This window comes from Astatotilapia calliptera, chromosome 10 (genome assembly GCF_964374335.1).
Source record: "Astatotilapia calliptera chromosome 10, fAstCal68.1, whole genome shotgun sequence".
Classification (NCBI taxonomy): Eukaryota; Metazoa; Chordata; class Actinopteri; order Cichliformes; family Cichlidae; genus Astatotilapia; species Astatotilapia calliptera.
The window spans coordinates 26,073,888-26,088,222 of record NC_137431.1 but is presented as its reverse complement, the minus strand read 5'-3'; the positions used below and the strand labels follow the sequence as shown (position 1 = coordinate 26,088,222).

At 40.6% G+C, this 14,335-nt stretch overlaps 1 protein-coding gene across 1 annotated transcript; it reads right to left on the bottom strand.

The window, feature by feature from the left end:
* Nucleotides 1–387: 387 nt before the first annotated feature.
* On the bottom strand, nt 388–14,312 carry kctd7 (potassium channel tetramerization domain containing 7). The gene is made up of 4 exons (XM_026181099.2): nt 14,007–14,312; nt 12,064–12,233; nt 6,391–6,569; nt 388–4,330 (listed from the first exon to the last, which is right to left on the bottom strand). Exons 1-4 carry the CDS (start codon nt 14,310–14,312, stop codon nt 3,954–3,956), a joined length of 1,032 nt encoding a protein of 343 aa, XP_026036884.1. The 3' UTR covers nt 388–3,953.
* Between the last annotated feature and the right edge of the window lie 23 nt (nt 14,313–14,335).

Here is a 14,335-nt window from a genome sequence, read left to right as displayed (position 1 = left end):
TTATATAAATTTACCTGTATATACCTATATATTTGACATGTCACCATATTGCCAAGGTCTGGAAAAAGACCAAAACTGTCACTGTCCACTGTGATGGACTGAGAGGCCAAGCCAAATGCCTTCTGCAGAAAAGTTTTATGGTCAGATGAGACAAAGACTGAGCTATTTGGTCACAGTGACAAGAGGTATGTTTGAAGGAGAGGTGAGGCTTTCAAACATAAGAACACTGTACAAACTGTCAAGCATGGTGGTGTAAACTTCTGAACACAGCTGTGTAAGAACATTAAAAATGTTATTCGCTCTTTTATAAATACAATATTTTATTTAACTTTATTCCTACAAATCTTCACCACAGAATGGTCAATAAAACAGGAACAAAGTTGTGGATGCACTTAACAGTTTTAATTTTACCATAAATAATAAAAATGACACATTAGTCTTTCACAATACAAACAAACTGAAGTCGACAATATATAACCAGAGCTTCCTGGAAGCTAACAGAAACAGATAAGAAACCAAATAAAACACTATAAACAAACACAATGTTGTAAAAACAAAGTTACAAGTAGTGCTCCAGGAAATAATGTAGCATCGCTCCTGCATAATCAATAAAATAAGCATGTTTGCATTTCTTAGTAAGGATAACTGAAGTGAGGCGACACTGAGGTGAAACTTGGAGATGTCAAACTTTCAAGGTGCTCTGACTTTATAAAGTACAGCAGTGTTAAAAGAGGTGGAAAAATAACAACTGAGGTTGTTAACAAATATTTCTGAATTCTAGACAGCTTCACATCTGCTGCATTAACTACAAATATTCATTAGTGTGCAATAAAACAAACTCCTTCAACCCACACTGTGAATGGCAATATGGATACAGCCCCAGCTTCCTTATAGCTTTAAAAACTTGCAGCTTAATGAAAATATACTCTGTCTAGATTACACCTGAAGCAAGTTAGTCTTAAAATATACACATCTGACTTCAGTTTAATCACAATATACAATATCCACTATAAGGGCATGTGTTCAAATGATGGCTCTGGAAATGTGGTGGGTCATGAACCCTGACACAGGTCAGACCAAAGCTACAGTCAGACTGATAAATCAGGAAATGAATTAATGCATAAACATACATAATGGTACGGTTAGAGCTGGCCTTTAAAGTCGATCTGTGGTTACATCACAGACGTCTTACTGACTTCTTACAGCTTGTCTGCTTAACCACAGCACTGCTGGTGGCTCGGACACAAAGTCATCATAGATATACACCAACAACCTTCAAACTTAAATCACACACTTAGAGTCGAGATTATCAGATTTTAAATGGGGCTGATTTTCTATAAAACCATGGCATTCCTGACCTTCTTTAACTCCTCTGTACATGGTGGATAAAGTCAGCTAATGATTCAAGAAATCTCTGCATGTCCTCAACTGTTTTTAAACTTGGCGGGTAAATTTCTGTGGACCTGAGTAAGTACAGTGCTGAGTTTCAGCTGAGCTAAAATCACGCAGCAACCTTTAGAGCTGAAAAATGAACCAAAAACATAAAGTGGAAAAAAACTGTAGTTCCTCAAGTGGCCACTTGAGGCTGCCTCCAAAAGGCAAAAAGTCCCCATAGACTCCCATTATAAAATACCCACTTTCACAGCATTAATATGTTTACAGGTTGGCACTAACTGTGGATATTTCCCTCCTTCATATCAACTGTACAGGGCGTGGCTTGACCTTCACTAAGTGTATTCACTGAACTCGACCTCTTAAAGGTCTTTGTGTTGTTCTAGAGGCTTTTGGAGCATTTTTAATAGAATTAAATAATCTCTGCTAATCCAAGACCGCGTCTGGGTTTTAGATTTGGTGAGTGAAATTCTGCTATCTTTTAGGTCGTCCACACAGGAAACAGTTTCCTCACTGTCTATCGCTTTGTAGCTGATGGGTGATAACAAGGCTTCAGATGCTCCCTGTCACAACTAAATCAATGTTATCCCTCGCTCTCATTGAATGTCAGTGACTTTCTACATTCTTATCCTGTGGGGACGCACCTTAATCGAGTGATATATGTGTCCTAGAAATATAACTACAGGTTGCACAGATGCAGACTACTGTAATTGGCGCCTTAACTACCAGCATTTCATCCTACGTTTTTTCCCCAACGTCTTTTTCTGTTGTAAAAGAGAAACTTCATCCCCATACAGTGTTTGGAAGCAAGGCTGCAGAGAACGCGAGGGGCACCGTGCACAAGTAAAACTGTTGGTGGCATAATTGGGAAAGTGGTGACAGGCTGTCCTCACATGGATGCAGCTGTCGCTGAGGAAGCACTGACAGGTCTGTGCTGGAGTGCAGATAGGTGATCACACTATATGCATAATGTGCCCGAGTGCAATGATGGCTCACTTACTTGCACCTTGGCACAGCACGCAGCAAACAAACTGGACTCACCCTCACCTGGTGTGAGTACAACAGGTGTACTTGTGACTTCATTGGCTGATGTTTCCTAAAACTGTAAGTCTAACAGACAATGCGGCAAGCCATGTGGATTAAATATGAAGCGATCAGCGGTTTACATCAGAAGCAGCCGTACTTTCAAATTGATCCATGTTAGGAAACAATGCTTTTTTTCCTTCGGAATCCACCTGCTCGCATGCTACATGTGCACAGCTGATCGTGAAGCACTACTGTTTCTATTTTTCTATGTTTAATACATAATTGTACATATTGGTCTCAGAGTTCCTGCATGACTTAAATGTGCTCCTTTTTAAAGGTAGGTTGATTACTTTAGTCATTTAAAGTGAAGTGAATCTTTCCATCAGAAAATTTATATCCATCCATCCGCATGTGTCTAACAGAGTAGATATGCTTCAGCTACACAGGTTGCCTTTCACCCATGCCATTTGTGCATGATGTGCATTTCCTTCATCATTTGTTAATAACTCTGAGTATACATGCAATAAACAATAGGTATGATGTATGTGGCCAAAACATTTCCTGCTTTGACATTTAATTAAATACATTAACTCCAAAAATGACCAAAGTGCAGGTTGGTGCTACGATGGTCAGTGCTGCCACCTGAGAGCAACCTCACGGGGCCTTTTGTGTGACATCTTCATAGGTGTTCCAGTTTCCTGCCACAGTTCAAAGACAAGCTTGTTAACTTAGCTGGTGATTCTAAATTTGCTGTAAGTGTAAATGTGAGCATAAGTCTCTGTTTTATCCCTCTGATCCACTGACTGCCTGTCCAAGGGTACCCCGTCTCTCACTCAATGTTAATGCTGAGACCCTCGGGTGGGTTTCTCAGAGTAAAGCTACTACTCTACATCAAAAGGAGCCAGCTGAGATGGTTCCAGCATTTCACTAGCGCCTCCCAGGTGAGGTGTTTGGGCATGTCCAACAGGCTGGAGGCCCCGGGTCAGACCCAGGACAAATGGAAGAGATTATGTCTCTCGGGTAGCTTGGAAAAATCTGTGTCCCCCCAGGAAGCGCTGGAGGAGGTGGCTGGGAGAGAGGTAGGTCTGGGGATGTCTGCTTAGACTGCTAGAAACAGCCTAATTTAATTTGTGGATAGTAACCTATTAATAGGCTGAACAGTAATCTAACTGATCTAACTGAAAGCATCACCTCATCTTGAAGGCTAATGAGTGTATCACACGTGCGCACCTGTGGTGATCTATTGCAGCACACCTGCACACCACTGAATCAAGGTAAGAGGTTAAACTAGAGGCCACCAGAGTTAGGTGTGTTATGGTACTCTCTACAGTACTTTTAAGACGCTATAGATCTTGAACAAGAAGGAAAATATAAAACATCTTGGGGAAACTGAATACTTACAGCATGATTTAAAGGGTCACATTTTTAAGACATCAGCACAAAACACTGGCAACGTCAATACAAAAACCAGTATCGGCTGAGTTAAAAGTGAAACATCCATCCCATTGCTCTTTGGTCCTATCAGCCATGGAGCTTCACCACCATGTGATCTTGAACTCGTAGATGGGCCTCTTGCAGTAGTAATGGTTGATGAGGTGTTTATCACAGACGCCGATGCACTGCTGCTCGGCGGTGATGCCGCGCTCGGCCAGGTCACTGACGATGCAGTGCAACAGGTCATAAACGTCCGCCACCGCCTCCCACGGTCCAAAGGAAACGTCCACCTCGCAGTGATGCTCAAAGAGCTTGGCCTCACTGTCCGAGCGTTCGAAGCGCAGAGAGTTAAAAAGAGGGCGTTCATACGGCGTGATGGGCATCTCCTCCTTGTAGACGCAGATCTTCAGCTTTGCAAACCGCGCCTTTTTCTGCATGGCTCTCAGTTTAGCGATTTCCACGATACGCTCCAGATTGTCTGAAATGAGAACAGAAGCATTTATCTATACACAGGATGGAGCTAGATAATTAGCTACAGTTTTTTAGAAAAAGAAATAATAACTATTTGTAGTAGTTCATTTCTTTGCACTGTCTCTGTACCTCTTTGGTCCCTTAAGTCTTACTATTCGTGTTTGTCTGGATATTTCCTGTTTCACTTTGAAGGTTAGTTATCTTTTGTGTCCTGCGTTAATTTTGCTTCCTGTCTCCCTCTTCCCCCATTCTTTAATTATTTCCTTATGTGTATTGTTGGGATGATAAACATGTATCATACATGTTCTCATCTGCTGTACGGCTGCATCTGATGTTTCTATAACAGCGACTGCTGAGCTGGCTGAACTGAGAGACTGTTTCTTCCTCTGTGATCGGGGTCGTGACCACTGCTTCGCTGTCAGAGGCAACGCCACAGCAGATGATTTACTCCACAGCAGGAGAGTCTTTAATTTTTTGCCATCTTTCATCTTTCTTAAAGTGATTTTAACTCTCTAAGTGAGAGCATTTAGACTCCTCAAGGAGGAAAACTGTCAGCACGTCATTTGGTTTTAGTCGTCACTTGGCAACAGCATCTGTGAGCTCTTTTAAGTCGACTAAGGCGAGAACACGAGCATTTTCTCACTCCCTAACCTCTTCTTATCGACAAGAAAAAGCTATGAACACCAAAATCAATGTCTGTGTTTGTTTTTGCCATGAACCTGTGCCTTTTGTGATGCTTTTCAATCTAAATAATAATAATAATAATAATTATAATACCAATACCAATTATAATACCAATAATAACAGCTGAATGACTCGCACTTGCACAAAGTAATCTGCAGCCTTTGTGGGTCAGTATGTGCAAAAACCGGCACAAACTGGATGAACTCGTCAAGATGTGCTATAATATTAGCCACCATTAACGACCTTTAGCATCCTTTATATGATGAGCTTCAGACGATTGCATCAGTGCAAAGGTTTGACTTTCATCAAATTAGCACCACCAGGTTCAGATTCTGAATTCTCTCCCTCGTGATTCATGGTAACAGCTTTGTACATTGTACCATATGTACTGTAAGTGTGTATGTATTGTGTTGGACTATTGCCTACAAAGCAAATGCCTTAAGGGGACATTAAAGTTTTACTCTACTCCCTAACAGTGTAAATATTTCATGTGTTTTTAACAGCGGGCTTTTGTAGGACAGAACATTTATGACGTATTAAGACTCAAGAGTTACCATGACTTCCCCATGGTACACGGTAACTTCAAAATGAATAGAGTCTTTAGTCTGTAGAGTTTATGGATTTTTATTTTTATATGTATTATTCTAGACACTTCATTTGCTTTTTGTGTGCACCACAGATAAATAGCTCACTTTATGTGTTTATGAAAGCATGTGTTTTATTAAGGACACAACCAGTCTTGACTCAAATCACTGTCTAATCTAGTTGCTTTCTTCCATTTTTAAATAAATCTGCCCGAGTACAGCCTCTCCGCTTCCTTTTCTCTTCCTGTCATATTTTGTATTTATTTTACATGAACCTTAATTCACATCTTATAAATAAACCATTTCCTTGGTATGAGGCCATTCTCGCTTCCATTAATCGAACAACACTTTACACTTCACACAGGATATGCCAAACTCATTATCAGGAGCTGCATCTCATCAAGTTGTTTCAGCCTTCAGCAAATAAAAATTTCATATTAGACTTGATTCATTTACTTGTTTGTTTTTTTTACACCCCTATCAGCTTACTTATAACAACCTGAGGGTTTAAATGCTAACGACAGCCAGGTTAATCTAAAGAGCATGGGGTGACTTCAACACAATGAAATAAAACACAACAACACTTTAAATATTGAGGCTCTAAAATGTAATTATTTGGTTCAGAAGTCGCAGAGACCCAAGAATGTGCTTCCACTGATTATAATTTACACTGTGTGCACATCACACACATTGAAAAGTTAAGTGTGTAGCTGTCACAGCATTATTACAGTCTGCAACATCTTTGAAAAGTTTTCTTTCACAAAGGTTGCATGTGTGAAGGACAGACTTCCCCAGATACCTTTGTAGTAGGGCAGCAGATCGAGGAAAGCTTGTCGAACTTTCTCCCCTGTGAGTGGCTGGATGTCCTCCAGGCTGTCCAGCAGCGGGCCGATGGCATAGTACTGAGCCTCTCTGTATACCGCTCTCACTCTGTCACGGTGAGGAAGCTCGCCTTCTCTGAGGAAGTTCAGGATGTCCCTTTGGATGGAAAGGCCATTGATAAACTGATAAAAAGCCTTAGTACTAAATCCCAGCAGTCACTGGTTATGTTTGAGCTTTTTCAATATGCAGAGTGTTCTTCCACAGGAAGAAACACTTGATTGAAATAGATTATTGATCACCTTCTGTGCTTTGACACAACTTAAATGGTGTACACAGCCGGCTGTAATTATTCTGTTGTCACTGTTGCCTCTTTTGAAAGCTGAAACTATTGTTTTTTTTAATATTGATTAGCCCTGCTGGGTAAAATCTGTTAAACGATGAATGTACAAAATGGCAAATATTATGCAGAAAAATATTCAATAATCCTTTTCCAATAGCTTGCTGTGCCTGGAGCACTGTGCACAAAGCAGACAATATTAAGGTTACCATGCCTGAAACAGCAAATGAGCATCCTGCTCACATAAACAACTGTGAAAGCAATGTGTAACCCTCAGCTGAGTCTGGCACATCCTGATGCCATTTTTATTATTTTAAGATCAGTTTTTACTAATCAGAGACAAAACATAAAACTCATTTTGTCTGAACACAGTCCTGGCAACTATTTCCTTGCATCCAGGTGACCAGTTCCTGAATATGAGGTCTTCAGGTGTTGGAATAATGTAAAAGGCAGAAAAAAAAAAAAGAAACACAAAGTGTTCTTGAATGCCCTTCAGTCAGGACAACACATATCAGAAGAAGATTATTATGGTTATTTGACAGATGTGACACTGACTAATATCATAAACAATGTAAAAGAAGGAGCAGAGGTGGAGGTGGGTTTCAAAGAAGCTTGCAGCACCTCAAGCTAGGCTAATGTAGCTTAAATAGTGTCCCTGTATGAGATTTACCAATAGGTATCCAGTCTAGGAACACGTCAACCTTAATGTCTAATGATGATCTGCTCTGTGCAACTGGTCATTGCTTACAAATGCAGATACATTTAAAAGCTAATACTCTAAATGGTAAACATGATAGCTGAGGGTTGTGAGATTGAATGCAAACACTGAATGCAAACACAGGCTTTGTGTAACCAAGGCCTGCTCAAACACAAGTGGCAAATACAAATAGTAAGAGTGGACTGCAAAGGAAATCAGAAATCTTCCAGTAGCAACACTTTTTCCAGAGGACCATACAAAGCAAAAGGGTCACATAGTCGACAACTGAAGAAAAATTTGGTTACACTTAAAATAATTGTATACATGTTTAAATTAATCTGCCCTGATCAAACACACTGCATTGAAACATAGCTAAAAAGCAATAAAGACTCATGTAGTCACTTATCTTGACTGTCATGGGTCAGTCCCAGCCCCCAGGCCATACTTTGCCCATGTGTGATCTAGGTAGTGATTATCAAACTAAAATAAACCCACTTGGTGTTACTGAGTGATCCTAAAAACCACTGACACCTGACCCAAATCAGACAGATCGTAGCACACCTCTCATCATCACCTGGAGATGCTGAACACAGCATCTTTTCCTCTGGAATAAAACGTCGTGCACAATACTCAAATCGTTGACCAGAAACGCCTCCACAGCAGAGGAAAATGATTGTGTGACTGCATCATTACTTTCCTTTCAGCCAGATGTGCCACTGCCGTACCAAGTCAAGAAAATCCTTAGCAATACTGAAATCTTGACAGGAATTTTGAATCCAATTTAAAGTGCTGGAGCATGTCCTAGTAATCACACACCAGGTGTCAGGCCATTGAGACATACATGTTTGTTTGCCTTCTTCATATAGCTGTATGTCTTTTCCTTTACTCATCCTGCATATTTTATGTAGATTCACTAAGAGACACTGACTCAGAAAAGTTGGTTTCCTTCTGTTTCTCTGCAGCAGAGCCTGGAGGGCTTGTGAACTTAAGAGGATAAACTGAATGCAGAAAAATACTGGACGACAAGCTGCTGCAGTGCACAAGATAACAGCAGCCTGGAAGAAGATTTATTTTCCAGCGAGACAATAGGAACCAGAGCACAGAATTGGCTAAAAACATCCCAAATGAAAAGGCTCCTTCTGAGCGTGTGCAGCCTGCAGTGCCAGCACCCTCTGAAGTTTTCATTTTATTACTTTATGCAGTTACTGTATGTTCTGCCTTTCAAGCTGATCGAGTTGTGTTTTTAAATCTTTAATTACACCTCTTCACACATTTCAGCACTGAGCTCAGGTCAACCCACTTCTTACATAAGTCATCTACTCCGTTTGCTCTTGTATTCATATTTAAAGCTTTTCCATTGTAGCAATGGACGGCTCTGGGGATGATAGTGCTGGTGCGCCGTCTTTTACACTGAAATACCTTTTGTACATTCAGGATGAAGCCTATTGGTTTCAACGATTCCTGCTTTATTTTACTACTACTGTAAATATGCAAAATAGCTGTAGCTTTAGTATCACGGCAAATTTAAAGTTTGTGTAATCCTTTAAATTCTTGTTCATTATTTGAGGGTTTTATTTTGGTTCTTAGGTTGTTTATTGTTATATTTAGAAATAACAGAAGTACTTTTATGGTCATACGTGCATGTAAATAAAAACATGGGGTTTATACTGTATGATTAAATTCTTATTTTGCCAAATTCTTTTCACACAGCAGTCATAAAAAGTCATTATAAATAACATAAATTAAAAAATAAGAACTCAAACATTGGAAAGAGAAAGTACAAGTAATGACTATACAAAAAATAAAATGAGTTAAAGAGAAACGTGTTTTAAAAAAACCCGAGTTGTATTTATGCTTGTGCAAGTTTGCAAAACAGGTCTGTCCAGATTTTTGTGACAGTAGATAATAATAACAATAATAGTACAGTAACAGTGAGTCGTGATGAGGTGAAGGAGGGGGAGTACTGACTGTTTTACTCATGAGTCTAATGCTCTTTTTGACTTCGGTTTTAGACTCCTGTAGAAGTGTGAACAGCTGAGGTTGTGGGTGTGTACTGGGTCTAATGATGTTCTCGCCCTCCTGGTGGTATAAATTGGATTTTAGATTGGATTTTCATATCTCTTGAGCCTTTAGTTCTCCGTTTCGGTTTCTCTCCACTTGAATTCTTGTTGGGTTTTATTTGGTATAATTACTCATGTTAGTTTTCCTAGCTTTTTCCGACCCATCTTCTTCTATATATATATATATATGTCTTCTCTAAGTGTTAGTCACTGACTTCCTGTTTTATTTTGGCAGTCATGTGTCCTTTGTGCTTTGTGTTTAATTTTACTTCCTTTGTCTCATTATCCCTGATTAGTCTCACCTGTGGACCCAGCTGTTCCCTATTTCCCTTTTTAAGTGTCAGTAAAAATTATTTCAGTTATCCTTTGCTCTTTGTCACAGTGTCAGTTGCCCTTCCCTGTGTGGTTTTTTTTTCTGGATAATGCTCGTTGCATTCTTGCTGGGCTTTCCAACTGTAGAATTAAAAATGTGTTTTCTGTTTACTCAGTTTGTCTTGAGATTTAAACTCAAGACAAACAGGTAAACTTGTCGATCAGGTGGTTTTATTAAGGACTCTCCTGGCCACAGCTCTGCCTCTTTACTGCTCACTGTGTGTCAGAGAGGACAGGCTCCAGCTCCACTTAAAACTAGGACAGAGTTACATTCCCAGCTACTGTGTCACTGAGCTTTTTATTACTGCCTGTTTTTCTTTTTTTCCCCAAAAAACAGGTTACTTGGACTGTATCTGCGAATAATTCCATTCCCACATGTGCTCCTGCATACATTCACAGTCTGCGTGCACTTACAGCAAATGCCAATAACATGCTTGTGCTGTCCTGTACAAAGAGCATCGCCTTCCTGCTTTTCTCCACAACACACAAAAAAAAAACCCTAGTTATCACATCAAACTCTTCTTTAATGCAAAAACAGATTACTGACAGCCAGATAAAATACTTACTAACAGCTATCACTAGTCTAAAAATGCAGGCAGCTAGCTAACCAATAGGCACCAAAATACTCACCAATCAGGTAGTCTAATTAAGACTCCAGTCGCCACAGGCCTAGAGACCAGTTGGTGACCCCAGCCCCTGTGGCAACTATTGATTGGTAAGGAAAATTATGTCTTTCCTGGCCAGCTGGTCCATGGTTGTTAGCGGGTGCTACTGCCTGTAAATTCAATTGTTAAAGCCCCACTCAGGCAGGCTTATTGACCAGTGACTGACCTGGCCTGGCAACCTCTGGTCACTAGGGAAAATATGTATTCCTTAATTGATTGGAAAATGGTTGCCTGGGCTTGAGGCCAGTCGGTGGGGAAACTGGCCAAACCAAAAACTTCTTCTGCAGAGACTGTTCACCTTCAAAGTAAAAGCTAAGCCTCACTGCTTTAGCAAAAATATTTCAAAAGGGGCAACTTTTACTTTGGCAGGCAAACCTTCAAGTTTTCACTTTGCAATGCACGTTTTCAAGTTTCACTAACGGTCCACCAGTAGTTGGGAAGTGCTTGCAGAGAAGTTGGCATCTTTAAGGCAAACTTTGGGAGACCGCAGCAATCTGCTTCCAACCATAGCAATCGCAAATTTTTTACTGCTTTGCAACAGCTAGCAACCATTCACCAACTAGCTGAAAAATACTAATTTTTCCTTAGCAAACAGAAGCAGCTATCCCCTCAGACATGTTTTATTTTATCTGGAGAATGACTGACCTATGTGTGAAACACAGAGTTTACAGATCTCAGTAAAGTCTTGTTAAACTCTGCTGAGGTTGTTTTTTATAAGAGATGTCTAAACAGTAAACTCTCTTTTTTTTCTTTTTAATTTGCCACACCTTTTCTGTCATGGATTTTTAGTATTTGTGACATTGAGTTTTGGTACTTGTCATCTTCTTATTGTGGCCTTTCTAATCTTCACAGTGATTTCACTGTGTAATCAGTGTGACTCTGTCGGTCTGTTTATGCCCCCATTGCCGTTTCCTGTTTATTGAAAGTGTCACCCTTCATGCTCACTTTTGATTCCAGTTTGTTTCTTCGGATAAATAAAGGTTTTCTTTCTGTTTAATGCATCTCGGTTCCCTCTGCACCACTCATCCATGACATTTTCAGTCCTTTTCTGCTGACTTTGTTCGCAACTTGTCTGCCCTCCATAATCTAAAATGACAGCAATCTAACTAAAGGCCACAGTGTTATGTTGTGACAGAGGCTGCAATTTTCATCCTATCACAAATACAATCTCAGTATGGACATTATATCTTCGGAAATAAGCAACAAATAAGAAAAAGCAGCGGCACAGAAATAGATACGTAAATCAACTTTGAGTGCTAGCAGAAGAGACCAATTTATTTCACAGAATACCTGATTCACCGAGACCTGTCAGAATATAATGAGCTGTCTGCAGCAGCTTGAAAATCTTCAGATCACAGAGCGTGAACCTTTCAAAAACTAAAAGTTTGTCCTCCACTAAGCTGCCTTTTAAAAACTTTGTACTCCCACATATAACCCTCCTCTTCCTCAAACTCATAAGGAGATATCACTGCAGGCAGCAGCACTGATAATGATGGTAATATCTTTGCTTGAATCTCACCCAAAGTAAGCTCCATCCCGATCGATGAAGTAGCGCCCCTCTGCATCGCGTGGGATGTAATGACGGCCGCTAAACATGGCAGCCAGCATGGTGTCCTCATATCGCCGCAGTGTGGACAGGCGAGTGGTGAAGTATGTGCCCCCGACGTTTAGAGAGATGACCTCTGGAAACTTAAAAGGAGAAATACGACAGATTTAAAATGAAATGCATATTTTACGGTGCAAAAAAGCAAATCATAAGTAGGTTTTAAGATATTTCCAGTGAAATTCGCCACGTGCATTTTAAGAGGCTTTAAGAGGCCAAGGTAAATGTGATATTACACCAAAAAATGTACTGGAACCGATCTGAGATTCCAGTTACATTTGTTTAGATCTTCTAATAATTTACTGGTCAGGTTCAGTCTCCATCAACAGCTTTACTTTCTAAATCACGTTCTTTCCAGCTGATGAAGATTTATTTTTAAAATGTATGGTGCAGTAAAAATGTCTTTTTAATATGATGATTTCCCTTATGAAGGAAATACAGTTATCCAAACTTGCCTGCCCTGTCTTAAAAAGTAAACCTAATAAGTGGTTGTGCCAGCCTTAGCAGCAAGAAGTACAATTAAGTGTTTGTGATAACTGACAGTGAGTCTTTCTGTGGATGAGTTTTAACCCACTTTTCTTTGGGGTCTCTTCTTCCAGTGTGGCTGTTTTAAATTCAGCCACACTGGAAGGTTTTCCAGCATGAACAGGCTGATTAAGCTCATGCAAAAGCATCTCAATCTGTTTTAAGTCCACAGTTGGCCACTCCAAAACCTTCATTTTGCCCTTTTTCAGCCATTCAGAGGTGCACTTTCTGGTGTTTCAGACCATTGTCCTGCTGTAAGTCAGAGTGCTTTTAACCTTCAGGGCATGAACTGATGGCTGGACATTCTCCCTCAGGATTTATTGGTAGAGAGCAGAATTCATGGTTCCATCAACTACTGACCCTTACTGAGCCAAGTGAGGCCCACGGTTCTTCAGATGTTGTTCTGGGTTCTTTTGTGACCTGCTGGATGAGTAGTTTTTGAAATTTGTGGATAATGGCTCTCACTGTGGTTAGTCCCAAAGCCTTAGAATAGGCTTTGTAACCCTTCCCAGAATGATAGATGTCAGTGACTTTGTTTCTCGGATGTTCTTGACTTTGACATCTTTGACTATTATAGTTAATTTATGATTTTTGGGAGGAAGTCAATTTCTTTTTCACATAAGACCAGGTTGGTTTGGATAGTTTGAAGTAAATTTAAAAACTGTATTTTGTATTTACTTGGGTTATCTTTATTTAACATGCAATTTGCTTGATGATCTGAAACTAAAATATTTCTCAGCCGCTTTAAATGACATAAAAGGCAAAGTTAGAGAGGCAAGGCTAAGATGGCTTGGGTATGTGCAGCTGAGGGATAGTGGATATACTGGAAAACAGATACAGCATGTTTAGCTGCCAGGTAAGAGCAAAGGAGGAAGGCGCGGAGAACATTTATTGATGTAATGAAAGACAAACTGCAGAGGGCTGGTGTGATGAAAGCAAGAACACTCTTTTCACTAAGTGCAATAAGAAAATGAATATTACTTTATTTTCTATTGCAGATTAAGAAAATCTTGCTGTGTGAGCAGGTCTCAGCAGCCTGTGGTTAAGATGATTAACCTGCTGTGCCTGTGTTTAGCTCCATCAGTCATGTGACACAATTGCTAGCCAATCATCACAGGATTCAGCAGCTCAACCAGCCTCTGACCTCTGGATAAATATGTATACCCATCAGCACGGTGTTGTTATTTGGTAGTAATAAGGTGGTTATAATTAACGGGATGTTTATGAGAGTGTACCTGCAGTTGGTGTTTAATGAGTTTTCTTTATGTTAGAAGCTGTGTTGTTTGGTGGCTTGTGCCACTGTTTTTTTTTTTTTTCATGGAAAAGAGGCCTACCTCCTGTTCCTGGGTGTTCAGCGAGGAGCGGAGTGGCGTGCTCAGAGTCAGGCTCGGCGAAGGGGAGGCCGGCTTTCGGAACTCGTCCTCCACAGAGTCCGAGCTAGACATGGCATCGCCCGGTTTCTCGGTGTCCCCAGCGGCCGAGAATACCACCATCACTCTGGGTAGAGGCAGCGTCCGTCTCTCCTGAATGAAGCGTCTCACCCGCGTAGCGGCGGGCAGCGGGCTGAAGGACAGAGACTGGCGCTCTCTGCTGCTGCAACCGTCAGAGCCGTTGGAACCGCTCGAGCCATTCTGCTGCATGCGCGCGGCGGGCCAGCTCTCAG